Source organism: Engraulis encrasicolus, chromosome 24 (genome assembly GCF_034702125.1).
Source record: "Engraulis encrasicolus isolate BLACKSEA-1 chromosome 24, IST_EnEncr_1.0, whole genome shotgun sequence".
Classification (NCBI taxonomy): domain Eukaryota; kingdom Metazoa; phylum Chordata; class Actinopteri; order Clupeiformes; family Engraulidae; genus Engraulis; species Engraulis encrasicolus.
Window position 1 is genome coordinate 40406080 of NC_085880.1, and position 27830 is coordinate 40433909.

Consider the following 27830-nt stretch of genomic DNA (forward strand, 5'->3'; position numbering starts at 1 on the left):
TGAGAACTCCAGACTCTTCTATTAGGTGATTTAACTCTTAACGTGACCTGGTTTACTCCTGAACCAGCTTCTTCGTATAGCCCTCTGCATCATCGTCATCCTCAGACTATCCAGTTGCTGAAGTCGTCCCTGCCGCGCCTCCCTCCTCCTCTTCCTCCCCCTCCCCCCCTCGTGCCTCCTCTTCCTCCGCTGCCTGGGGGCATCATGGCCTTCTCTCTCTGCTTCTTCTCATAGCGCTCCGCCATCTGGACCAACTCCTCAGGAACATCCTAAACACACACGTAAAACAAACAAACACACGTAAAACAAACAAACACACGTAAAACAAACAAACACACGTAAAACAAACAAACACATGTTAAACACACATACACACACACACACACACAACACACACACAACGTTAAACACACATTCACGCACACACAATACATAATGAGATCTACCTATACTCTTATTTTGAAAGGTGAACATTTTTTAATGTCATAGCGACTTTTGGCCAGCAATCGGCTTTAATCTCAATCCAGTCCTACAGTCCTTAATACAATAGTGACATTATAGCAATATAGATTATTTATCGTCTTTGCAGACAATTGTTCTGTGCAATTTGTAACAGTGCAACAGTGTGTCTAATGCAGTTACTCCAATCAGTAACGGACTTCGCGGGTGAGTTCTGCGTCACCACTCTCAACTGTTTGCTGATTGGCAGAACCGTGAGCGAACCGAGCTAGGAGGGTTGGGCCAGACTATGTACGGAGCCAAAATCTTTGGGTGGAAGTACATAGGATGGCATCGCCAGGCTAGGACAAATCCACCCCATATTTAAAAATTCTTAGCTATGTGGTTACGGCACCAGTCAATGAGTCATACATGGGGATGATGAGTGAGTGTAGTGCAGTGTAGTGTACGTGAATTTTGTCATGGCGACTTTTGGCCAGCAATCGGCTTTAATCTCAATCCAGTCCTACAGTCCTTAATTTAATTAATACAATAGTGGCATCAGCAATATGGATTATTTATGGTGCTGAAAATTCTGTGCCATTTACAGTGTGTCTGATACAAGAACAAAGACAAACTAACACAATTCCTCCCCCAGGACAAAAGACAGGATGACATGGGACAACACCCCCTCATATTCTTAAATTCTTAAATATGCGGTTGCGCCACCAGTCAATGAGTCATACATGGGAGTGATGAGGGAGTGTAGTGTAGTGCAGTGCAGTCAAAGTCTGTTCCCATAAGTCCCATCACTCGGCGGCCATCTTGGCTACGCCTCAAACTGACTATTTGAGATTAGTCAGTGATGGGGTATATCAGAATGAATGGGGGAAATAATGTGTGTGACAATGGGACAACACAGCGATACACAACTCATATGGTTGGAATCACAATGAAAAACTGGTTCTAATGGCAGTCTTAGAATGACCGCATACATGAAAGAAACACTTAAAACAGCGTTTTCCTTTATGCTATTTTTGAACTGCGCATGCGCAACATTCCACGACAACGTTCCGTTTTGCGGCCCGTGGGAGCAAGTTGCGTCGACTTCACCTCTTCCGGCCGGCTGTCAAACGGGCATCCATTCTTCGGTCATTGTACAGAAAAGAACACTGGATTTATTTTCTGATAGCCTAAGCAGTAGGCTAAGCACAATGGCCGTCCCGGCTCATAAATAAATAATAAAAAAGGGCTATTGAGTAAATTAATGAATTAGCCTACCTCAAAATTGGTGTTTTGAAATATCATGTTGTTGCCTATAAACTGATAGGTCTATGACCAACCGTGAAAAATAGGCCTATAAGAGAAAGCAAAGTTGAATGTCTTGCAGACTTGCTCCAGTTTTGCTTTTTCTTACTTATTTGTTTTCAACCATAAAACCACAACGGGTGTGCACATGTAGGGCCTACACGGCCGTTTTTGTTTCCGTGATTATCTGTCCCTTTGTCCTGCACCTGCATTTTGGATGGGCGCAGAAAGGTGATTAATGGTCGATTTGCGCTCTCTGCCCAATTCACAATGACTTCAATTTTCCACGGACGGCAAACAAACCACATGGCCGCCAGCAAACAAACCGATTAGGTACGAGCAGTCGTAAAGGTTTACATTTGCACTTGCGTCGAGATGATTGGATAAGTGACAGCGCAGCTCAGCAAGCAATTGGCTCTCGTTACCGGACAGGTGGGAGTGATGTCAGCGAACGCCATGTTCGCGTAGCCAAATGCTCTCGTTCATTCCTATGGAAGGTTTTATGAGTGATTTGTCTCGTATAAGACCGTCTCTGGTGCAGTGCAGTGCAGTGAAGTGAAGTGGTGCATGCTGGGTAGCAGGGCTTGACACTGGCACCTGCCACCCGGCCAAATGCTGGTAAAACTTGGCTGTGGCTACTTTCAGTGTCACTAGCCAATTTGGCTGGCAGCTTATTCTTTGGTACGACATATGCATCATAGTAGCCCATGTTCTGTTGTTTGCCCCTGGTGTATCTATTGTTTGTATTTAAGTTCAAGAAAAAGCTCAGTAACTCTAAAGTTTCTATTTGCTTGATATACCTCCATGTAGAAAGCTTCACTCTCATCTTGCTTTAGCACCACATCTGAAGTTAGACAAACACTATCATGATAAAGAAAACAAAATCAATATAAAATGTGTGGCTAATGGAATACCTGATTGCCTAGTGACTCGGGAAAACCACTAGCCATAGTAGCCGGCAAGCGAAAAAGTTAATGTCAAGCCCTGCTGGGTAGTGTAGTGTAGTGTAGTGTAGTGTACTTGCTACCGCACCTGTCCAGCTCGCTCTAGAATGTTTATCAGCTCCGCCGCTTTACTCCAGTCTTCTCGCGTCACCAGTGTCACGGATATACCTGACCGCCTACGCAGAACACACAAGACAAAATGTAAATGACATTTATGGGAATTGAAGCCTGTCACACGTTGCCCGGAATCTGCTCTCGCTGTGAAATCAATGTCACTGTGTGTGAGTGTGAGTGCTCACAGCTGAATGGATATCAGTTTGACTGAGTGTGCTCATGACTTAACATGTTTATTTAAACTGAAACAAATTTCATGACTTGCCATATCTATTAACACAGCAACAGATTTCTGGTATTTTGCATGTAAAAAAAAAGAGATGTACAAAATCATAATGGTCAAATGGTATGATAAACGGCATAATAAAATCATCAAAAACTAAAAATAAACTCTCATTTCACGTTCAACTGTGACATCATCCTGCGTCAATACTGGCACTGGTATTCACATTCCAAAAGTAACAATTTAAATGCATGACTCATTTTTAGATACTCCGTTTGTAAGGCCTTTACAGAGTCTGTGTGTGTGTGTGTGTGAGAGAGAGAGAGAGACTCTCATATTTTGACCTGGCAAGGCTTCCTGGCCAAGACGAGTGAAAGTGTTTGTGTGTGTGTGTGTGACTGATTTACTCACCCTGCTCGGCCTGTGCGACCCACGCGGTGAACGTACTCTTCGATGTTCCGTGGAAAGTCGAAGTTGAAGACGTGTGTGATGTCACTGACGTCCAGTCCTCTAGACGCCAGGTCTGTGGCCACCAGGATATGCACATGGCCTGGGAAGGAAATAAAGGGACGCACATCAAATCACTACACGATCATGTATTGTGTCATTTTCCACAGCTTCTAAAACCTACCAAAAGAAAACAAAAAGAAAGTTAATGAACGAGTTAATGAATTGAACATGCAGCCCCAGTGGCCTACCGGGGAAAGAACAATGCTTGAAACTAGAGCTGGTATGGATACTTAAAAAGAACCTCGTGAACACACCATGGGTGTGTTTCTTGAAAATTGCTAGTTGACTATGGGAAATTGCATTACATCCAAGTAAGTTTCTAACTTGTTTGTAGGGGAAGCTTGTTACTAGGAATAACAACCAATAGCTGCATAATATCCCTTTTAACTCATTTAAGCCTCAGGCACCTGCAAAAAAACACCTGCTAAATGTCTCAGCCCTTTTCTGCTTTGGAAAAGGTGCCCTCAGCCTATAAAAAAGCTAAATGCTGAGCCTCTGAAGCACATAAAAACATGAAATAAAAGCCAGGACTCTTATTAGAATGTGTTCATTCAGATCTAATATCATATATACACACATGTTTTTATAAAAACCCTCAAATCTCAAGGGCCTGAATGCAGTATCTCTGTCACACAGCATCAGGCATAAATTGGTTAATCATGTCTACTAGACCTAGAAATTAGATCGCAAAATGACAAAAATCAAAGGCAACAAAATGTTGCTGAGCAAGCTTGGGCAGCGTGTGGCGCTACCATCTCTGAAGTCCTGCAGGGCCTCCTCTCGGTCCGACTGCTCTCGGTCGCCATGGAGACTCTGGACAGACACGCCCCTTAGAGTCAGGTCGCTGGAAATGTCGTCCACACTGACGGGAGAGAAAAGAACAAAGATAAAGCCTTAGGACAGGGGTTCCCAACCTTTTCCAGCTCGGGGGGCCCACTTCAAATGTTTAAAAATATTTGTGGCCCACCCACGAATGGTATGCTGCCTGCCCCATCATCTATGAAGAGCACAGGGAGCCAATGGAGAATATGCCAAGCTTGATGTTCTCTGGGATAAGCCAATCATACTCCACAGTGTTCCTTGTAAATAAACACATTCAGACTCAATGAAAGGTTGGGTAGAGGGCAGTCAATTTGAAAACACACACACAAAAAAAAACAACAAGGAAGAACTTTCCAAAAATATTTTGTTATTGTTCCATTGAGGTTGAATTAACCAATGGTTTGGTCAGTTTCAGTACGGAAGAATTCATCAATTGCCCGTTATCTGTGTCTCTCTGGGTACCGTGGCAACTATACTCTTCTCATGCAGCTTGCCTCAACAGGTTCTGCACTAATTTCTCATTAAATATAATAGCTGACTGCATTTTAGCTTTGTTTATCCAAGAACCGGCTGCACTGGATCTGATTATTGATAGACACTGGTACACAGCAGCCTCATAAATTTAAACACATCATTTGACAGGCAGGCTCAAGAAATGGAAACTGAAACCAATCATTTCAATAGAATTGATAATAATAGGTGGAAAAACTTGATTAACAGAGGCAAGTCTGCCTTTCATTTTTCCTCTACCTGTGCTCTCAAATTCCACAAATTACTTAAGCTCATCAAGAGGAGTGACTAGGGCTGGGTAAAATAATCGATTTAATCAATAATCGATCGAATCGAAATTCACATTATCGATTCACAGGGCACAAAATCGATTTTTTGGTTCTTTTTCCTTTTGTTCTTTTTTTTTTTTTTAATTTAGGTCTATGGAAAATACCCAGTAGGTATCAGTCAATTAGGCCTAGACCTACTTATTACAAATTAGCAATCTGTTAACACTGTCAAGCCACAGCCCTTTGACATTATTATATAAAAATAGACAACAGCATCTTTTGGGGGAAATCCTGGCACCAAGAAGAGAACGGATTGAATCGATTCGGAATGAATTGAATCGAAACTAATTGAATCGTAATTAATCGATTCAAAGCCCTAAGAATCGAAATCGAATCGATACAGGAACATGGCTGCGATACCCAGCCCTAATCATGCATACCAAAAAACTAAACTGTAATGGCCTCCATTGTTTCAGAACTATGGATTGTGTGTTTATGTCATACGTTGTGCACAACCACCTTGATAATAACTCAAGTTTCCAGCATTTCTCGTCTATCTATCTTAAAAGGAAGTCAACTTTACACGCCCAACTGGAGGGTAGTAGGCACCTGAAAATAGACACCTTGACATGAAACACGCCCTAGAGCAGAACAAAGCCGAATGATGTCAATCTTTCCACAGCTACTTAATGAACAGTGATGGCATCTGTTCCTCACCAACGAGATTGCATCACTCCAACTTTTCTTCCTAATGCAAAAGATCACTTTCGGTTCCTAGTAAAGAGGTAATTTCCTGAAAACACAACATCAGCGATTCTTGGTAGGCGCTGAAGGTATTCCAAGAGGGCCGTGAAATCATTTTCTAAAAATCAACATATTTGTGTGTGCGTGTGTGCACACGTGCAACTGTTCATTTGAGTTGTATTGTTTATTGGGTCAGAGGTGAGCCCCGAACATGTGTGAAAATTTCAAGTGGGCCCAAAGGTGTAAAAGTTTGGGAACTCCTGCATTAGAGGGTTTCGTCCTGGGGATAGGGGTGATGGAGCAGAGAGCACCTCATGCCCTAAATTATGCAGACATTGAAAGGAGCCAACGCACAATCGGCCAAACCTGCTGTAAATGCAGTGGCTAGAAACACAGACAGGTGGGTGAAGTCAAAGTTTAACCAGAGCCATTCAACCACACATCGTCAGGTCTTTAGTGTTTTAGTTAGTAGGATTTGAGTGGAAAATTACACGACTTTTCAAAGATGGACAGGTGTGTGTGTCTGTGTGAGTGCTTATGAATGTGTGCCAGTGTGTGTACTTGTGCGTGTGTGTGTGTGTGTGTGTGTGTAGGTGCACATGCGTGTGGGTGTGCCAGTGTATGTGGGTGTGCGTGGGTGCGTCCGTGTGCATGCAAGCATTTCTGACTTTGCAGTGAGCCGCACACAACTGAGTCATAGCCGTTATAGCTGCTTATACTTGTACAAGGTCAACTTAATGTTCCTTTCTGCCCACAAAGACAGGTGTGTGTGTGTGTGTGTCTGTCTGCGTGTAGTTCAGCTTACTGTGCCTTTCTGCCCACGAAGACCAGAGCTTTGTCCTTGGGCTCCATGTTGTGGATGAAGTCAAACAAGTAGGACTTCTTTTCCTCCTCCTGCACAAACAAGACCTGCTGTGTCACCGTGTTCACGGCCTGTTAAAAAGAAGACAGAACAAAACAGCAGGTTATTTAAAAAAGTAAAAGGGCAGACAGCTGGCATGAGAACAGAGAAATCATAGCAAAGTAAAAAAAAAAACATGAAGGATAAAGTTAATCAAAATATACTGTAGATATTCTAGAACCATATAATATATACTTCATAATCTAAAAATCATATTATACCGTATATACAATCTAGAAATCCATCAATGACAGATGACACAAACAGTCACTAACATGTATAGTACTGTAATACATATTCGCAGGTGCATTCATTGCTTGCAATGTATGCAATTGTAACAAGGAGCAGGCTTCACCTAGTGTTCATTATTACTTTGAGGATGCCCAAATGAAAACTTCAGATGTAACAAAGGAGGAGCGGGAGCAACTTTCACTAAGTGTCGATCGAAAGGAGTTTGCAAATAAAAGACACTTGATGCTAGGTGCGCCCGCCCGTCTTTTGTTAGATCTGCATTAGAGGTACACACTGTGTAGTATATTCAGGTCGACCATCCTGCCTGCCGTACTTACTGCCAGGTCCAGGGTGCCCACGTACACCATCATGGGGTCCTTCAGGTAGGACTTGGCCAGCCTCCTCACACCTGGTGGCCACGTGGCACTGGACACACGGACACGGACACACACACACACACACACACACACGATTTAAATGACTGCATCAACAGGCCTGATAGTAAAAAAGTATTCTGAGCCTGAACCTTTAACCATTTTTGAAAGAAAAACCTAATGGGTCATGAATATATGTTACAGACAAACTCTGCCAAGCCTGAAATCGGGCACTGCGCCTGAATACTATCAGCCCTGCATGAATGTATTGAAATTAGAAGTGCAAATTGGTATGCCGGTTGATCTTCAGCTTGACTCAAAGCTGGAATGACGAATGCAGCAAAACCACTTGATGTTTATGTGTGAGCCAATGTTGGGCACGTCTTTTCTTCAAACCTCTTCCAGTAATCTGATATGTAGCCTATACTGTATAGCGGCAGGAGAGCATATTTCAGTGTGAATTAATCAATAATGTGCACTGTACATCTGCTACTGCTCAAAGAGAATTCATCTTGCACCAGGGCTTTGAACCGTTATTTTTTTCCAAACGTTCCGTTTCGAACAGAAACGGAATTATAATGTTTCCGGTTATGAGTTCCAACAATAAATTGACGTTCCCGAACCGGTTAGAACAAAAAAATATTGTTCCCGGAACGGTTAATTTCGTTCCTGTCAGCTGATTACTTCCCATAGGCCTATCTGACGTTAACCAAGAAAGACGTAAGTGCAATGAGTCAGCCTACATTCCAAACTGTTTATTCAAGCGGATGAAAAGAATATCCTCCAGAATTTTGTCATTCAGGGACGACCTAAGCGTAGAAGCAGAGAATAAACCACAATGATGAAAATGTGCGCTCCACGCTGACTTGGGTCACGGGGAGCACTATGATGGACATCGTGAGTTTGTGCATATTTGAAGCGGCCATGGATGCCCAATAACGTTGAACATTCTCGGTGCGTTTTACACACGCTTCTCTGCAATGTCTTACAATGATGCAATGGAAACTCTGCCCTTTTGTATGACAGTGGTTTCTCTTATTTAAGATGTGGAATGGAGACTTTGAATGGAGAGAGAGCTGTGGATTACAGTCAGAGAATGTTTGATGTCACACAGGACGTGAACCTCAGACGTCATGGTAACATGCGCAGGGAAATAATTACTTTTTTTTTTTGAGGAACAGTATTAACCAGTTACCATTATTTTTAAATAAGTGTTTCCGTTCCAGAACATAAAAAATAGTAACGTTTCCGGTTTAGTTTCTGTTCCCTGTAAAATACAAAAAGTTACCGGTTTTCGTTTTCGTTCCTTGAACAGGTTCAAAGCCCTGCCTTGCAGACACCCCCTTGTGGCCTTATCAGACCTCTGATGCAGGGCATGGTGCCCAAATATCGCCTTATAAAATTAAGAGAAACTGGAGAATGGTGTGCAGACTTCTTAAAATGTATTCATTTTAAAAATAAATTAATTTAAAAAGGGCCCCACACCTGGTCATGACGGTCTGCCTGTCGGGTCGGATGTCCAGGATGATCTTCATGATCTGGGGTTCGAAACCCATGTCCAACATCCGGTCGGCCTCGTCCAAAACCTGCACACACAACCAAAGAAGGTGGATCTAACAAGAAGCGCCATTTTGTTTATTTTCCGGTATCCACTTTATGTCGGGTGAACGCCCCTTTAGGAGACCTTCCTTTAAGACACCTTCAGAGTCCTGAGGTTGAGAATCAACGAAGTCCCCATAGCGCTGTAGATGGCGGTAGCGCACGTCTTGCGCAAATACCTCAAAAAGAGAAGAAGAAGTAGGGCACAACGCCCCATAGAGGTAGAAAATAACACTAGAGGTGACCCCGCCCCCCTTTTTACGGCAATCTGTAGCGGCCATTATCTGTAGGTAGACCAGAGAAATGGAAATTAATGGAGAAGGAGGCTCACCTCTGTCAAAAATGGCTTAATTGTGTGAAAATGTCCATCAACACACAAGGGCAAGAGTTGAAGTGTGTTGCTAAATATGTTCATAAAATATATAATTTGATTTTTATATGTATTTTATCGACTCATATAATTTAAGTCATATTTCCTGACATTTCAAATCTGGTCTTTGATCAATGTGTTACTTCATATTCACACAGTTTTAGTCAATTTTTTGACAGTGGTGCCCGTGTTCTCCATTGACTGAAGGTGCCTACACTACCTACGGAAGTTGGGAAGTTCCATGTGCCATTTCCCAGTGCCACCTCTAGTGTTATTTTCTACCTCTATGCAACGCCCCCTTAGGAGACCCAACTTGAGCACACGCTTTTGCATTGAGTGGGCGTGTTTTGCGATATCTTGCTCCGATTCAGTATTTTTGCACACAACACTACTTAATCACAGTCAAACATCACACGGTGAAAGGGCATTTTCACACAAAAAAATGTTAAAGGCTTTTTTAATTTCATAGGACTGTTGGAGATGCTGGCAGGAAGTGAGTGGGAAAGAGAGATGGGGGAGGATCTGCAAATGACACAGGCCCGAACTGAGCCCGGGTCGCCAGCATAGTAATCCAGCGCCCTACTGTTAGGCCACTGCAGGGCCATTAAGCATTTTCACTATTTTGATCACCAAATGCAATGCCTTTTTCAGACCGTTTTTGGACCTCTGGAAATAGTTTTTTTTTAAAAGTGTTAAAAACAAAACCCAATTCAATTAACCTCTTGCCACAAAAAGTCAGCTTGTCCTGCATTATGACCATTATTGAGGAAAACAAATTCCCATTCATGGCTCAGTGGACAGCTTGTATTGGTTGTAGGCAGCTGACGCAGGCAGGTCTAGGGGAGGTTTCTAACAGAGGTCTAAAATGCAAACACAAATTTTGGGTGTGGTGACTGGCAGTTGGTCCTGCACTTGTGCAACGTCTGGCAGGTAGAGTTGAGGTGAGCACTGTGACAATCATCAGCTGAACACAGACAAAAAGACATCTTTTCTTTCATCGTGCCCAAAATGCAATGCTAGCCAGACCTTGAAGAAAAGTACAATCTAATGCGTTTTAAGGCCTTGAATACACATTGTATTTCAGGCATTTAAAGGACTTGAATGATCCACAGGGACCCTAAGGCACTTACATGCAAGCTGAGAATGGTTTTCCATACATCCTCCAGGTGACAACCAAGCACATAGACCCAAGAGGACCCAAACTAGGGATGCAAATTATCGATTAATTCATTAATCATTAGTTGATAGCCTTATCGATCGACTTACGATTAATTGATAAGCGGCGTTTTCCCCCCGAAATCTCAATGTTTCTCGAAAAAAAAACTAAAAAAATTTCTTTAGATAAAATACCACATTTAAATTAATTCTATTTCAATTCTTTAATCCAAAGGTGATTTACAGTAAATACTGTATTCCCACTATTCACACCCCTCTTCACATGCCTATTTCACCTGGATCTCTTGTCAGTTGAGTTGTCGATTAATTGCGATTAATGCATTGATCGATTAAAGTCGATTAATCGATTAATCGTTTGCATCCCTAACCCAAACGCCTTCAATGGACACATCATCTTAGTACACCTTTCCAATCATAAATGAAGTTTCAAAATGTAATGTAGACGCATCTCACACAACTTGGGATATTCCGTGTCTAGAGAAGAGCGAGGTGGTTGGTTACAAACAGCTCGCGCTGCATGTGTAGAGGCCCTTAGGCTACTGGGGCAACCGTAAGTAGCGCCAGGCAATATGCCAGTACATTCCAAAGCATTTATTTTCTTAATTTGTAGTCACACTTTTTTTCAATTTCTTTTTGATTACTTCATGATATTGCTGTGCTAACCTTGCATGGACTTTCATACCTGAGAGACTGGATATTATACTCCTAGTATCCCTTACTATGAATTTGAATATGAATTAATGAATATGAATGAATATACCTTTATTGCCCCAGGTGGAATTTGTTGTGCGTTTTGGGAACACTTGAACATACAGACAATTACGACATTATACAAGGACAAGACTAAAAAACAAACAAAACATACACAGTATTCAAAATAAAAAATAAAAAAGTCCTGGTAGCATAGAAATAATTAAATTAAAATTAAAATTCTATACATTCAGTATATTAAAGTTATTATATTAACTCTGTCTGCACTTAACTTATTCAACAGTTGGATGCTTCTAGGCACAAACAATGTTAACCCTTTATTAGTTCTAAAACAGGGTAACCTGTATCTAAGTCCAGATGGGAAGAGGGAGTATTCAAAGAAAAGGGGGTGGGATGGATCATCTACTATTTTTAATGCCAAGCTGGTAGTGTACTCATCAGAGATTTGCCTGATACTTTTAACTTCTGTTCCAGTTATTTTACAGCCTAAGTGTGTGACTTTGTCCAGCATGTGTCTGTTTTTAACAGAAAGACCACCTCCACAACACTGAAAGGCAAAGGTGACACTTTGTATAAAAGTTAAATAAAACGATCTTAAAATCACTGTATCAATGTGTTCCTCGGCCAAGCAATGTTTTTCACGACTACACCCTCGAAGAGCACTGGAGTCATTTGGCTAAGTTTGCCCTCCACCCCTTTAAAAAAAAAAAATGAGTGCACCAACCGTTACTGGGACTTTCCTAGTTCATTACTGGCAATGCAACAGTACACAGTACAGTGTGGGAGACTAAATTGACAAATACATGACCTGAATTTGAAAAAAATCCTCTATTGCCAGTTAATGGTATTACATCATTTCTGGCATATTGATATGATCACATGCACTTATTAACTTAATCTGGGGCAAATTCACAAATCTGCGGCCATACATACTGAGGGAACAAAGTCAGCTCTGCAGGCTGCCACATTTGGTCTTTGGATGAAACGTGCCGTAACAAATTGCCTGACTTTTGGGCTTTGACACATTTTGTGACATTCTGTTGGCTTTGCTGCCATCTGCAGGCAATGCAATGCAGCTTTGCGTATGACGGATAACATTACATTACAGATAGCTGAGCTGACACTTAAAAAATAAAATAAAAATTATTCCAAAACAACCTAAGTTAATTACAGGGTATTGGTTACGGTCCCCGGAGCAATGTGGGTTTACGTACAGTAGGTGCCTTGCGCAAGGCCACTTCAGCCATGCATGGAAGTGTAGGGGGAGGTAAGGGTGGGATTTGAACCGGAAGGTCTCTGATCTCAAGACCACATCCCTAGCCATTAGGCCATGACTGCCCAAAATGTGCATCAATGAGCATCAAATATCTTGTTGCTGGTCAGCAGCTGTATGTTCACTACAACAATAAATAAGTATTGTTTGTATTGCACAAAACATGTAAATCACAACTACAGATGAACTCACATAAATTAATCAATCATCTTTCTTTCCACGGTGTGCAAGTATGGAGATGTTTTATCTGTGTGGCTACAGCTGTTTGAAACAAATATTTTCCAGTTTCCACTGTCATTGTAACTGCTAAATCATATGGCATCATGAAACAAATTTCAACTTAGTTCCTCTAGGCCCCACCTGCTGAGCGAAGAGACTTTCCCTTTCTATTGTGGTAAATGTCACGTCAACAGTAGCTCAGTTGAAGCGAATGCCGCACACTAGTTTCTGGTCATGTAAGATGTGGCTATTAATTTCTACCCCGCTCGGTTTGAGCCAGATCAAAACTTGGCCTTTTGTGTTCAACATCTTCCTAACACCGCCAGCCAATACACGCCTACATTTGTACCCTGTATGCAAATCACAGCAGATTGCAGAGTATGTAATGAGGTCAATGTAGGGGTGGGGGATCCTTTTACATTCAAGAGGCCACTTCAAATGAAAATCCTCCAAGGGCCATACTATGAACACAAACCAGGATATCCCCCTGCACTTTTGGCCTTTATGGATGGCGGTCACATTTTCAACAGACCCCACGTTCACTAGGTCCCCTAAAAAATAACTTATTTTGTATTGAAAATGTAATTTTTAACATTTCTTTACAAAATACGTAACATTTCATGTGAAACTGCATAACATTAAAATGATGTATATAGATAGATGCATGTTTCTGTATGTTGATGTCTGAGGGTGTTTAGGCCTATATAAGTAAAATGGTGGCCACATGTATTGTATAGCAGATGTGAAAAACAAAGATCTAACTAATGCTGAGCCTGATGGAACTGACCTGTCCGATGTGAAAACAAATATCTCTATGGGACAATAAAGAATTGTAAGTTTAACAAAGAAAAAAACACGAACATCCGTCTCAAAAAGAGTGGGTGCAGGACTAGCAAAGTCACATGAAAACTGAAAATAAAGTCTGCGACACAAAGCTCCCTTTTCTCTTATTTAAAGGGACACTGTGCAGGAAATGGTCAAAAATGGTACTGCAACTATGCTGTTCATTGAAACTGGGCTGCCAATGGCCAAATTTCATCTTTACATGAAAGTTTACTAAGTAATAAAATATTTTCTAGTATGGTCCAAGTACAATCATTTTTGCAGGTAAAATTGGCAATTTTTGGAAATTCAAAATGGCGGACCATTGAGAAGATCCTCCTTTTCATGTATGAAAAGTGCAATTTTTCCAGTCATAATGAATACTTAGAATTCAGGGTAACATTAGTGGGCAGCATGAAGTCTGGAAATAAACAACTAAAAATCTCACACAGTGTCCCTTTAAATATAGTGACGTTTCGCATGCTGTCTGAAACGTTACTATATTAAAATAAAAGCAACGGGTGCTTGGTTTCTGACTTTATTTTCAGTTTTCACAATAAAGAATGTAATCTAATTTAGTGTCACTCACCAGGTAAGTGATGGTTGTCTTAGTTACTCATCAGGTAGGTAATGGTTGCCATGGTGATGGTTACTCACCAGGTAGGTGATGGTTGTCATGGTTACTCACCAGGTAGGTAATGGTTGTCATGGTTACTCACCAGGTAGGTAATGGTTGTCATGGTTACTCCAGGTAGGTCATGGTTGTCATGGTGATTGTGTGTTACTCACCAGGTAGGTGATGGTGTTCATGGTTACTCACCAGGTAGGTGATGGTTGTCATGGTTACTCACCAGGTAGGTGATGGTTTTCAAATTGAGGAGGCCGTTCATCTGCAGGTCGTTGAGTCTGCCCGGCGTTGCTATGACGATGTCCACGCCGTTGGTCACGCCCTTGATCTGTGCCCTGCGATCGCCACCGCCGTACACACAGATGCTGATGGACAGAATCACATAACAGTTACTGCACACATACCTGAGACTGCTTGGTGATTCAGGAGGAGAAGACAATGCAATCTCCAAGAAAGGCTTTAATTCAATCCACAATAACAAATTGCAACATCATTGTAAGAAAAACGTGTTTGTGTGTGTGTGTGTGTGTGTGTGTGTGTGTGTGTGTGTGTGTGTGTGTGTGTGTGTGTGTGTGTGTGTGTAATGGCATCATAATTTCTCGTCATGACCGTTTATACAGTTTCTTCATGCCAACTCATCAGGAATAGATGAAGAGCACTTACAAAAGCTACACCTAGCACAAATCCTATTTTCACACAGTTGTTTATTAAAATATTGACAAAAAATAACACGTTGAGACCATAAACTATGCGCTTAAGTTAACGGTTCACAACTTTACATAACTGTAAACACTTAATTATCCATTAACATCGACCTATTCTTACACAGTCATTTCAAGATTGCTTTGAAATTCCGGTGCCCATTTCAATGTATATGTATTTCAATTGGTACATTAGTCAAACATGGAAATGTCTACCCGATCTTAAGAGAGCGTTCACAGTTACTCAAACCGCAGGGTACGGTAAAGGAACAGCAGCTTACTGTATGCGTATGCGTACACACAGTCAAAGCTGCCATGACAAAGCAGAGGTCTAGTCATTTCAGGAGGAGCTAATTCAAGCAAGGCATGAAGAGTGGTATTACCCTGGCGTACAGCATTACAAAAAAGGGATCAAAGTAGTCCCTGCTCTGTCATTGTTTGGCTGCAGCGACAGTCAAATGAAGTGCCCTGCCACTCTAAGCAGGTCATTAGTAAATTAGTAAGCTGCTCTTAACACATGAGTCATACCCATACAAACACACACGAAAAAATAAAAGCACCAACGAGGTGCTCAAGATATCAGGGTGAATCTGTGCAATGTTGGCAACATTGATCGCACACACATTACCAATTTACAGCAACGTTTTCTCGTCTCCTTATCCCAAATTTTAATTTGAAATTGAGTTAAAGACATGTATTTGAGATGCAATTGATTATTATAATGCAGTTTTGGAATGTTGTTCAGTTATTTATTTTTTTGTATTACTTTTTATGGTGTACATTAGTCATTTAATATGTTGTTATATCAACATATTTTTTGCCATGCTTTTCCTGCTAACCAGCCGCAGCCCCCCTAGCACCTTCTTCTGCAGCCCCCTGGGGTTCCCTTGCCCCCACTTTGAAAACCACTATAGTAAAGTCGCCTAATTCCGCCTGCCTACTTATAAGTGATTATAGTTAATTATGTATCCACTGTTTAAGTCAGGAATGGATATCGACATGATACGGAGTTTGTATGCTTAATATTTGAAACGGTGATGACATTTAAAACCGAGTCAAACGGCCATAAACAGCATTGTAATGAAGGGTGTCGTAACGGCAGATGGAACTTTAATTTCACGACGACATTCTGGCTATAAACTCGCCCTGGCCGCTTCCCTGTTTCACTTTAGGACCAAAATTATTCAACCGTTTCCACAGTAACAACCAAACTAATCACAGTTCCTGCATCGGCAAAGCCAGGACTACACGTGTCAACGAAATCAACACAACAGCATGAAGGAATAATGAACAGTAACGGAAATACAGACGTGACCTGAAATCAAGCGGGCGGAATTGGGAGCCTTTCGCCGGAGAATTGTGCTGAAGCTAGATTGTGGACATGCTGGACGTTGTCGCCAAATTACGATAGAAAGGGCTACTAATGTTAGCTAATATTGCTCATTACCTCATCTACACAGTTGCCGCTATCCAAAAATATACGATAGAATAATTAAATAGTATTTGAAATAGTGATATTATCACGTTTTCAGTGAAGTGATCAGTGAAGTGGGCGGAATATGGCGACCTTACTCTAGATCAGTGGTTCTTAACTTGAATAGTCTTGGGACCCACAATTTTCCATGGTCATGACATTGTGACCCAATATTTTGTTGTGCCGCCGGAAACTTACAATATCCATGCATTTAACAATATGCATCAGCATTATTTGTATTGTATGCTAAAATACAGCATGTGTATCAACTAGGGATGCACCGATACCGATACTGGTATCGGTATCGGCACCCAATACGGCTCATTATACTCATACTCGTACTCGTCAAGCACTTGCCGATACCAAAAACGATACTGCTATTACACAAAAAAATGCAAAATCTTGTCACGTTCTGTGGACTTGAAAGTAGCATGGATAAAGTGCCACCTCATACATTTACTAACATTTAAATCTACATGGAAATGGATAATAAAAATATCACAGGTGGAAAAAAACAAGGCCATGCATTTATTTGTATTGTATTTTGGTGGTAAAAGGTATCGGTACTCTGTATCGGCAAGCAGGCCCGCCGACAGGGGGGGACAAAAGGGCTTTTTGTCCCGGGCCCTGGACTAGGGGGGCCCATAACTGGGCCCATAACTGGGCCCCCATGACGTTGGGATTAATTATATTATGGTCACTTCAAAAATGTGTTGATTTAGGGAAGAAAGGTGCTTTATTCGCATTCAAACAATGACTTGTAGATATTTGCCTTCATTGCCCTTGAAAAAAACGGCCAATAACCCTCTATCACCCCTATTCCAAAATGGTTTGGTCTTTCTAGAAAAAAAGACGACATCATTCGATAAGTGGTCAGTGCGCGAGCCAATTAGTCAACAACATGCACAAGTCAGGAGCGCTGAAAAGGAAAGAAAGGCGAAAAAGAGATGAAGAAGCCAAAAGCCTGAGGGGTTCTCTACATAGGCTAAATATTTCAGAAAAGACTCGGGTGATGCAGCAGCAGGTACCAGTAAAAGCAGCTGTGCAGCAGATCCAGGTAAGACACGGCAAACTTTTTCCAGTCCCGTCGTCAAGTAGCTGACACAGGAGGCCGTGAGCAAGACACACAGAGATCAATCAGACAGAGAGGGGGCACTGAATAATTTGATTACCACAACGGCTTAATTACACTGTGTTGCTTACGCCTATATCTAATAGAATCTATGAATATGCGCATTAGCCTACTCCGCAAATATGTTTCCAAATAAAATGTTTCAGGCAGGGACGAGCACACGGATGAACACAATAGAAAAGTTAAAAATAAAATGCATATGAGCCCACACAATCATGTATAGAGATTCTAGGAGTAGCCTATTATAATCTCTGGTTGTGTGGGATAATGCCTCGGGCGCACGTTGGCCAGGAGAAGGACAACCAACTTTTTAAACAGCGCTATGCAACGCTATTGCTAAATCTCCGCTTAGCACAGATGCTAACAAATTATCAACCTGTTAACTTTGTGAGGAGAAATACAGTGTAGATTCGTTGTGCAGTGTAGTAAATTGACATATTCCTGTGTTAGGCTACTCCTGCTGTGAGAGGCTTTGATGAGGGAGGGAGCACAGCAGCACACTCTGTGTGTTCCTGTTCACTTGCTCTCTGTCACGTCACTTGAGGTCAGTTTAGCAAACGGTGACTCCTTCTCAGTCATTGTTTTGATGTGCAAGCCTTCAAATTGCCAAATTACACTCAGGCTACACTTCTGTTATTAATAGGAATGAGAATCCTATCTATTTTGTTTCTTTAAAAAAAATGTAGGCTGGACTGCATGGATAGAACAATGTTATGTTTTCAGAATGGTAAAATTGTTTAGGTTTTTTTGCGGGGGGGTGGGGTTGTTGTCGGTGTCTGTGGAAGGGGAGCCCAATCAGAGATTTTTGTCCCGGGCCCAGCCAAAGCTGTCAGCGGCCCTGTCGGCAAGTACACACATTAATGTACTCGTACTTGTATCGGTTTTCAAAAAAGTGGTATCGGTGCACCCCTAGTATCAACTACAGGAGATCACAGTCATTAATTCAATACCATGCCTTGTTTCAGTTCTGTGAGTGGCAATAAAAGGATCAATTCATACATTTTTTCACTATACCTCGGCGACCCACTTTTGGGCCCTCGTAGCTGTTCTAGTAGTCCCACAGTATACTTGTTGTAGCTGTATTGTTGCACTACTGCAGCAAACCTGTTGTACCCTTGTAGCTGTACTTGTAGTCCCACATATACCTGTTGTAACTGTACTTGTTGAACACCTGCAGCATACCTGTTGTAGCCCTTGTAGCTGTACTTGTTGCACTCCTGCTCGATCTGAAGAGCCAGCTCTCGGGTCGGGGTGAGCACCAGCATGCCAGGCCCGTCAACCTTGTTCCTTTCCCTGGAAGTACATGCATACATCCACAGTACGTACATCCTCAGCTGATATATCGAACACAAACATTATCAAAATGTAAAAATTAAGGAGCTGTTTCCACGTAGCAGGATATTTTTAAATGTGGATATTTTCTTCTCCTAGTTACATTGATTTTGGCCTTCCGTTTCCACGCAGCAGATATAGATATAGAAAAGCAGGCTTTAAAAATATCCTATTTAGGGGGCTAAAACGCATTTGTTACAATGGAGTATTTATTTCTATGCACATGTTACGTTTACACCTCAACAGGAGAAAAAATAGGCTTTAAAAATAGCAGGCTATGTGGAAACAGCATCTAAAATTAAATTTTCAATAATAATAATAATAATAATAAGTACCGTTTTTTAATTTGAAGCTCAAATCTTTGCCTTCTGTTATGACACTTTGACAAGTGCACTTGTTATATACTGTATGAACTGCTAGTAGTCGAAGCCGCCTCATACTAGTACTCACAGTGGCTGCTTGTCCATGTGGATGAAGCCTGGCAGCAGGTAGGCCAGCGTCTTCCCCGTGCCCGTCTGGGCTATGCCAATCAGGTCCACCCCACTCATGATGATGGGCCACGACTGGGACTGAAGAAAGCACACGAGACAAAAGAAGTAAAGTAAGCACTCGAGATATAGGGCAAGCACACAAGACAAGATAATAAATATATAAATATTAAGTAGTAAACTTAATATATAATATTAAGCAATAAACCTTATTACCTACTTATTTTATAAACTGACATTATTTACTAGTTAACCCATTCTGTTCTAAGCCCTTTTTGGGAAAGGGTGCCCTTTGCCTATTCAATTCTAAATATCTCAGCCTCCAAAGCATATACAAACATGAAATAGGTTACATTTAAAAATCTAGAACCTTCATTTTGCACTAATAAAGTGTTCAATCAGCTAACATACCCACATCTTCCATAAAACAGCTCAAATCTCAAGAACTTGAATGCAGCGTATGTGTCGCTCCAGGACACAATGGGTTAAAAAGTTTTGCTGCTAAAAATATGTAATTCAAATGCAGAACACGGAGAGGATCCACCTTTTCATGTATGAAAAGTGACATTTTCCCAGTCATGATGAAAACTTAGAATATGATGGTGGTGGTAAAAATTTGTGATGAAGGTAAGATTTGTGAATGGGCAGCATGAGTTCTGGAAAAAAAAAACTACTAAAAATGTTACCTGGTGCACCTTTAACAATTAAACCTAATGAAACCAGAATGCTAGCGCAAGAGGAGTGGGTCCAATTAATGTCATTAATGTCTAAGTCAAACTATACTTCATTGTCAAAAATGTTAGAAGAACAGATTGAAATTGTGCTTGACCAGACTCAACTAAACTGAACATATTGATAAAGACACTGACAATAATTACAAACACACACACAGCGCAGTATTTTTTTTTTGTATCGATCAGTTAGTCATATAGAACAAGAGAGAGGGTGAAACTTTTCAAAAAGAGACAGCAAGACAGTGAGGTTTTAGGATGAGACTACCTCACCTCCAAAACAAACAGTAGTGGTGCAGTACACACACAGCATGCAGTTGAACATGGTGCTTTCCCAAGACGAGGCCAATTGGTGGTTAATGCTGGGAAACACCGTTCTTTCCCCTTCTTTTAAGGCCTGACAGTACAAGTTCTAATTCAAGCAATTCATTTCTTGATGAAAATTTTCCCTGTGTTTTTCCACACCTGTTTTCATTCCTTACGTTGAGGCACTTTCACTTGAAGCAGCCCAGGTGCTTTTCATTTCTCTGGGAACAACAGGTCAGCTGTATGCATTTCGTTGTAGACATGCATTTGTGTCAATATTTCTCTTGGGGCATTTCATACCACGTTTAAAAAATGCAAAGTGTGTGGGGCGGGACAAACTTATCTTCCTTCAGTTTCGAACTCACTCAAACCTCACCTATTCTAATCACAATACTCATATGCACGTTTCCCATTTAATTTTCTGTAGCTTTACATTTTATTGTAATATTATTTTTTACGCATCTGTTCGTACTGATGAGTATGACAACTTCCGTTGGTACAGCACTTTTGCGACCCGGGCACGAGAGCTCCAGTAACAAATCACTCACAATAAAGGCTCGTCCTGTTGTATCCTATTGTCCATGGGCATTTTGAAATGAGCCAATTCATTCAAGTTATTGGTGTTACAAATTATGTTCATGATGATGCACACCACAGTGTGTGATCAGCCTCTGTGATGGCAATTTCAAAGTGTTAGTTTGTTTTAAGTTATGTTTTTGGTTTTCTGCCTTTGTTTATGAAATACAAAGAAGGAAAGTAAATATAACAGACATGGAAACAACAGTGTTTAATGCTGAGCTCTCCTAGCAGCTCATGACGTGGTACAACATTTTTGAACATTACCCGTGCACGGTGTGCAGGAGAGGTGGTTAGAGCTTGGTAGAAAACACCGTTTTGACCATATTCTTCAACACAACAGTTTTTTTTTGTTCAGTTTAGCATCAGTTTTTATTTTGCAAACTGCCTTTAGTTTCAGTTTTGTGAACATATGTTTTATAGAAGAAGAAGTGTGTTAATCCCTGCCAAGCGCTAACACCATTTGGATTACTTGGAAAAACTTTGAAAAACTGACACTGCAGGCTCCTTCCAGCCCCCAAGTACCTGTATGGGAGTGGGCTTGGCGAATCCAACTCGTTTGATGTTGTCCATGATTCCTGGATGATGCAGGAAGCACTCTTCAAACGTGCACACCGGATTGGGAATGACTCGTTTGTCTTCATCCCGGACGTCGTCCACAAATATGTTGTTGTTTGCCTTTCTGTAACGGACAGCAGTTGGGAAAGTTGGGGATTTCTCAAGGGATGGGTTGGGGAGGCTCAAATGAGGCACATATGTCTATATTACATCATTTGCATACTTTTGACTGAAAAGGGGGAAAGAGAGACGGTTAACTCAAATGCAAAAATAATAAAATTATATTTAGCTTCAGGCCTAATGATAAAAACTTCATAGAGTGAACAATAACACTTACCAGCGTCTGTTATTTTAGACAGACTTCAAGTTACATTTCAATACACATTGCATTGTAGATCTTTGCCATTTGAAAATCACTGAAACCATACTCAGCCAACAATAATGCATTGAATGTCAGCAATTTGGACAACAAAAAAAATCAAACGTTTTATACACCATTGTTAAAAAAAGAAGTCAGCAATAAAAACTAATGCATGCCCAGACAAGTCCACACATCATGGATAATAATTCACAGAGGCTGCCCCCTGGTGGTCAAGGCATCAAACTGCAACAGCAGCAGTACAAAACAATATTCTAACCCCTCCATCCACTTCCCTTGGGGGTAAAGCGCTCAGTTTACACCAGGGGTAGGGAACCTATGTTTCGAGGGCCGTTTGTGGCCCTTGAGGCCATTTTGTCCGCCCCCCCGACATAATTTTAATGTCATGCAGCTTCATATGAAATATGACATTTTGTAAAGGAATCTTGGAAATGACATTTGCAACACAATTAAGTAATATTCAAGGGACCTAGAGAAGATGGGGTCTGCCTTCAATATAGGCCTAAAGTGCAGGGGGAAATCCTGGTTTGTGTTCATATTACGGGCTTCGGAGGACTTTTACAGCCCTTGGAGGAATTTGAAGTGGCCCCCTCGAATGAAAAAGGTTCCCCACCCCTGGTTTACACAAATCACTTCAAAGCCACTTTAACGGTCACCTCCATTCCTTAACTTCCTCGGCTGAGCGTGCTGCGACTACTGGGTCCTCCATGTAGAAATCCTTCTTCAAAGGAGGAAGACCTGCATCAACCAAAGACAAGCTTTAACTTGAATCTTACTTTGGTCTTTTTTTCCATTTCGGCAAGTGAAACAAATGTGAAATTATTTTTGTAAACAAAACTGAGATGTCAAACTGCCTCTTCTACTATTAAGCCCGATTCCCACGGGATAAATATTACCTATAGTCCCCTGGTAATTTCGCAATTACCCCCGGACCTCCGTGATTTCTCGGGGCGCATTCGGACGGGATTAATAAACGTCTGTTATTTACTCAATTCACAGACATTACAAGGGGGTACAGACGGCGTGCCTATGTGAAATTACCCCAGGACGTCTGTGTTTCGCCGAAATACAGTAGGTAATTCGTGGCGGAATTATTACCTCACAGATCGCGGACATGGCACATTCGCACAGGACTAAGAACTCAAGACATTCTCCGTAATTATTCCAAATTACCGGGGGTCCATAGGTAATTAAAGTGTATTTATTTGTATGAACCCTAACGACATCATCTCCACAGCAACTTGCTAAGCATGCAATCCACATTCCTAGCCGGTTCACCTTCCCACTTCATGGCGGCAAACTTGTCCTTGTTCTCCCGGATGGAGAGCCAGTCGATGCGCTCGCTGCGCTCCGACATCTTGGCCGACTCCTGCAGCTGGCTGCCAGACCAAACGGAGCCTCTGCTGCCACCGCCACCGCCAGGGGGAGCCGAGCCTCCAAATCCACCTTGAACAGCACGCACACGCACACGCACACGCGCACACACACACACACACAGACACACACACACACACACACACACACACACACACACACACACACACACACACACACACACACACACACACACACACACACACACACACGCACACGCACACGCACACGCACACACACACACACAAAGACAAATTTCTAATATGACAACATATTACACATTAAAGCTTGAATCTTGAAGTGTTTTTTTGTTGTTTTTTTTTTTTTGCCAAGTCAAGTCGGTTTTATTGTCAATTTCTTAGATGTCAGATGGTACAACAACAGCTAATGCAAACGGAGCCACCTCTCCCGCCACCACCCCCGCGGGGAGCCGAGCCTCCAAATCCACCTTGAACAACCAGTAGACGGGTCAATGGCGTTTTTTTTTTCACTCAGGTGTCAGGAGCCTATACTACAAAGTTGGTTCAGGAGTAAACCAGGTGAAGTTAAGAGGTAAATCATCTAATCTAATAGAAGAGCCTGGAGTCCTCATTTTGAAGATGAGGACTCCAGGCTCTTCTATTACATGATTTACCTCGGAACTTAACCTGGTTTACTCCTGAACCCGCTTTGTAGTATAGGTCCCAGGTGATACAACAACTAAGGTCCATAAATGAATCATCCTCCTGATCCACCTTAAATAGCCAGTAGATGAGTCAATGGCATTTTTTTAGACTCACAACTGCTAATGCCTGTACTTTTTAATTAACTTATATTATCGGTAGAACTACAGCTAATGGCCATAAATTGATTAGTAATTGGTTATTAGCCTCCAAATCCACCTTAAACAGCAAGTAGACAGGTCAATGGTGTTTTTATTTTATTTTTTTTATTGTTTTTTTACTCTGACGTCAGATGGTACAACAACAGCTAATAAATTAGGTGCGTGCCTGCACAATTTTAGTCCGTTTATTAAAAATAAATCTTGAGCTTGGCCCGCAACTTTGTTACATATTCCGATTTTGGCCCTCAGTCAATTTGAGTTTGACACCCCTGCTCTAAATTATATACATAAACAACATTCATATATTTTAATAATTAAAACATCATCCACACCATTGCCATCTCGAAACCTTGGTCCATTGTCTGAAACACACTCATCGATCATCTCCTTGGCTTTCTTCTGTTCATCGCTGCTACCAAAGAGGACGACTTCGGCTTCATAGTCGCCACGGTTAATCTAAGAAATATCAAACATATTCAAATCAAACAAAAAAGAACATCGATGCCAGTCAACTCTTTAAAGTACACAACGATAAAGGCTGGAAATAAAGACAAAAAAAATGAACACATGTGTAGATATAGTTGCAGGTGTAGACTTTGGGGTAGTGCTGGCTATGGGAAAGTAGAGAGAGATAATGTTACTACCCAGGTGAAAAGTGGTTCAATTTAGTACAATAAAAGCATGACTGAAGTGTACTTAGCATGTTAAAAGTGCACTCGTGCTTTTTGTGCTAAGAAAAAGTATGTTTACAATATGCTTATTTAAAGTGTACTTAAAATTAGATGTAATTAAGTTGCTCTCAAAGAAAGTACACTTAGCGAACCATACTTCAAGTGGACTTTGAAGATGTTTGGCTAAAGTGTATTCAGAGGAATATACTAATAGTGTTATAATAGTGAACTTACTTAAAGTGTATTTTTTAATAACATATTGCAATTGTACTTTTTCAAAGTGCAATATAATTACACTTCACCCAAATGTCTTCGAAGTGTGATTTTCTATAGTGCGCTTTAACATATCGCTTTAACATATTGCAAGTACACTTTTTCTAAGTGCACCATGATTGTACTTCACCCAAATATCTTCAAAGTGTGCTTACACAAAGTGCATTTACCCATCATGCACCATCATGCATGTCCCATCATGCAATGCACTTCTTGGAGCTAAATTTCTCAAACAGAAAGCCATTTATCTTGAAGGAATATTTTTGGTTTGCATGAAAATATTACTCATTGTTATATTCTGTGTTTATTGTAGGGTTTTTTTTTTTAAATTTAAAGTGGTACACAAAAAATGACCATGTTCCCACCGTCATTATGATGGTCACGTATATGTTCTGGTATATATAGGCTCACACTTCCCAAGATATCATGGTGGGAGGTAAGTTGGAGCTAGTTGTTCAAACAAAGAAAGGAGGTTCACCATTAATGATCAATTCAAGTGATCAACTGCAGGAAGGTGGAGCAAGATTGAAATAAAGTGATATGTGTATCTGAAATCTCTGTAACAATGCAATGATTGTAAATGTCAGTCGTGCTAGGCATGCATACTGTAACACTACTGTGACATGTGGCTGTGTGTAATGTAATATGATATACTTTTTACAGACTTAAAATGTTCCAATGTAGTCCAAAGAAGCATGAAGTTAATATACTTTTATTGAACTTCTAGTAACAATAAAATGTTATAGAAGTGTACTCAAGCACACTCTTAATGCCATACGAATGCATGAAAAGCGTGTTTGGAGCATACTTTCAAAAGTATGCTTGTAGTGCACTTAAAAGTTGTCCAAAAGCGGGGCCAATTTAGCATCCTCAGTGTGCTGCAAGTGTGCTGAAGTACTGCTTTAGTAGTGCTTCAGCGCACTAATAGTGCAATGAAGTGCACTTTAAATCGCCGAAAATAGTACGCTTTGTACTAAGTACGGTAAAAAAAAGTACACTTTAAGTATATGGGTTTTTCACCTGGGTAAGTAGCGAGGGGGGGGGGGGGGGGGGGGGGGGGTGTCATATACGCACCCTCATGTTCCCTTAATCCTGTTTGTGAATTTCTGTGTATGCATGATTTTGAGAATGTGAGATACAAAAAAAAAAAAAAAGACAGAGACAGTGAAGAGAAAGTGAGTAAGCAAGCACAATCCAAGGTTGAGAGATTGATGCACAGCTGGAGGACCAAACAATATCTGCACTACTTTTTCTTTACATTGGCCATTAAGCATACAGGGCATTTGCCAGGTGGACTGTTGATTTTGGCCTGGTATCAGTCCTCATGCTGCCACAGCAGACATCTCAGATTCAGATTCGATTTAAAAACTGCCGTCATAGGCTTCAGTGACACTCTCAATGCCTGGCGGAAAATGCCCGGCCGAAATTTTTCGCCCAGCACTGATTAAAGTACAGCAGTAGGGGGTCAGCTCTGTGTTCCCACATCCCATTGGTCCCACAGCTTATTCCTGTTGCTCCATGTTCCCACATTTTTAAGAAATTATTCAAATATAGGCCCCATGTTCTACAACTCCATGTTTGTTCCCACATCTGAGTAAACTAAGAGAATATGCCTTTGAAACATAGGGCCTAAATGTTGTATTAATTCTTAGAAATGTGGGAACATGAAGCTGCAAGAATATGCCGTGGGACCTAAAAAAATATGTTAAAAATCTTAGTGATGTGGGACCAATGGGCTGTGGGAACATAGACACACTCCCCAGCAGTAGAGCTTAGCCTACTTAGCAACATCTTGCATTTCAATTTACAGTATTTAGTCACATTTTACCAAAAGCCAAATATCCCTGATGTTTTAATGTACTTCAGTATTGCGCTGTTTGCGTCTGCTCAGTTTTTCACCCCAAGAACTTTAACTATCCAGTATCCTTCCATGACATGATGCATTGATGAACCAACTGCTCAACACCTGCAAATGCATGCATCCCTACCTTGACTCGTGCTCCACTTGCATCTTGGATTTCGCGGATTTTGCTTCCACCTTTACCTGTCAAGTCACACAAACAGTACGACTCTTAACGTTTGCTACAGTCCTACAAAGGTCTCACACTGTACTTTTCGTTCATTAATGTTATGCAAGTGTGAGTTTGGGGTGATGCTAAAGTGCACTGAGTGATCGTAGCTAACATTTTAGCAGCCTAGCTGGTTTGACATACAATTATTGACTGGGTATGTGTTCAGTATTAACTTTACTAACTTTACCAACCTACCAATTACTCGTCCGACAACGGAACAATCCAGGTTGAACACCATTGGGGAACCGGAATCTTCCCTGTTGCTCTGACCACCACCACGGGCTCTTCTGTTAGCATCATGGTCACCATTTCTTTGACCGTCACCTCCGCACGTGTCGTTCCTGTCTCGCCAGTTTCTCCATTGAGGACCATCTTGTCCACTCTTTCCCAGGGCTGTAGGGTGGCCACGCTTTACCCCAAAATATACATTTTCTTTACTTTCGGAAAACGAGGGTCGCTGGTTGAATCCTCCAAATGTCTGCGCAGGGTTTGCAACCACGACACTACCCCCATCTTCTTCCCAATCTTCAGACATTATACAACCTCGCTCCGTTGTGTAGAACACTGGTACATGTGTGATCAAACACGAAGTTCGGCGGTTCCAGTTCCAATATTTCACATCCGGTTTTATGACTCCTATGACCTTTGTAGTTTTTGAGTTCATACATTGCAAGTGCTGAGTTGGATCATGCCATGGATGTTTTCTAGACATTTGTTGACACAGGTTGCTTTTGTTTCAAAAATCAAAGAAAGG

The 27830-nt window shown here is 41.3% G+C and overlaps 1 protein-coding gene across 2 annotated transcripts; it reads right to left on the reverse strand.

The window, feature by feature from the left end:
* Window positions 1–45: 45 nt before the first annotated feature.
* ddx43 (DEAD (Asp-Glu-Ala-Asp) box polypeptide 43) lies at window positions 46–27661 on the reverse strand. Of its 2 annotated transcripts, none has more exons than XM_063190924.1 (16): window positions 27272–27661; window positions 26993–27048; window positions 24393–24516; window positions 23142–23297; window positions 22520–22601; window positions 21452–21608; window positions 19276–19394; window positions 18676–18786; window positions 14410–14551; window positions 8874–8974; window positions 7353–7440; window positions 6688–6815; window positions 4290–4399; window positions 3439–3577; window positions 2779–2866; window positions 46–269 (listed from the first exon to the last, which is right to left on the reverse strand). In XM_063190924.1, exons 1-16 carry the CDS (start codon window positions 27609–27611, stop codon window positions 102–104), a joined length of 2109 nt encoding a protein of 702 aa, XP_063046994.1. In that variant the 5' UTR covers window positions 27612–27661; the 3' UTR covers window positions 46–101. The 2 variants fall into 2 exon arrangements, with proteins under 2 accessions (XP_063046994.1, XP_063046993.1); XM_063190923.1 differs by having other exon boundaries at window positions 23142–23309.
* Window positions 27662–27830: the final 169 nt, after the last annotated feature.

Bases quoted from the DNA above. Each gene is read 5' to 3' on its own strand.
- ddx43 (XM_063190923.1), bottom strand. From the start codon at position 27,611: ATGTCTGAAGATTGGGAAGAAGATGGGGGTAGTGTCGTGGTTGCAAAC. The intron at 23,310-24,392 runs GTGTGGATGATG...GTGCTGTTCAAG, and splicing joins AAGGTTTCGAGATGGCAATG to GTGGATTTGGAGGCTCGGCT. The intron at 4,400-6,687 runs GTAAGCTGAACT...CTCTCCCGTCAG, and splicing joins TTCGTGGGCAGAAAGGCACA to TGTGGACGACATTTCCAGCG.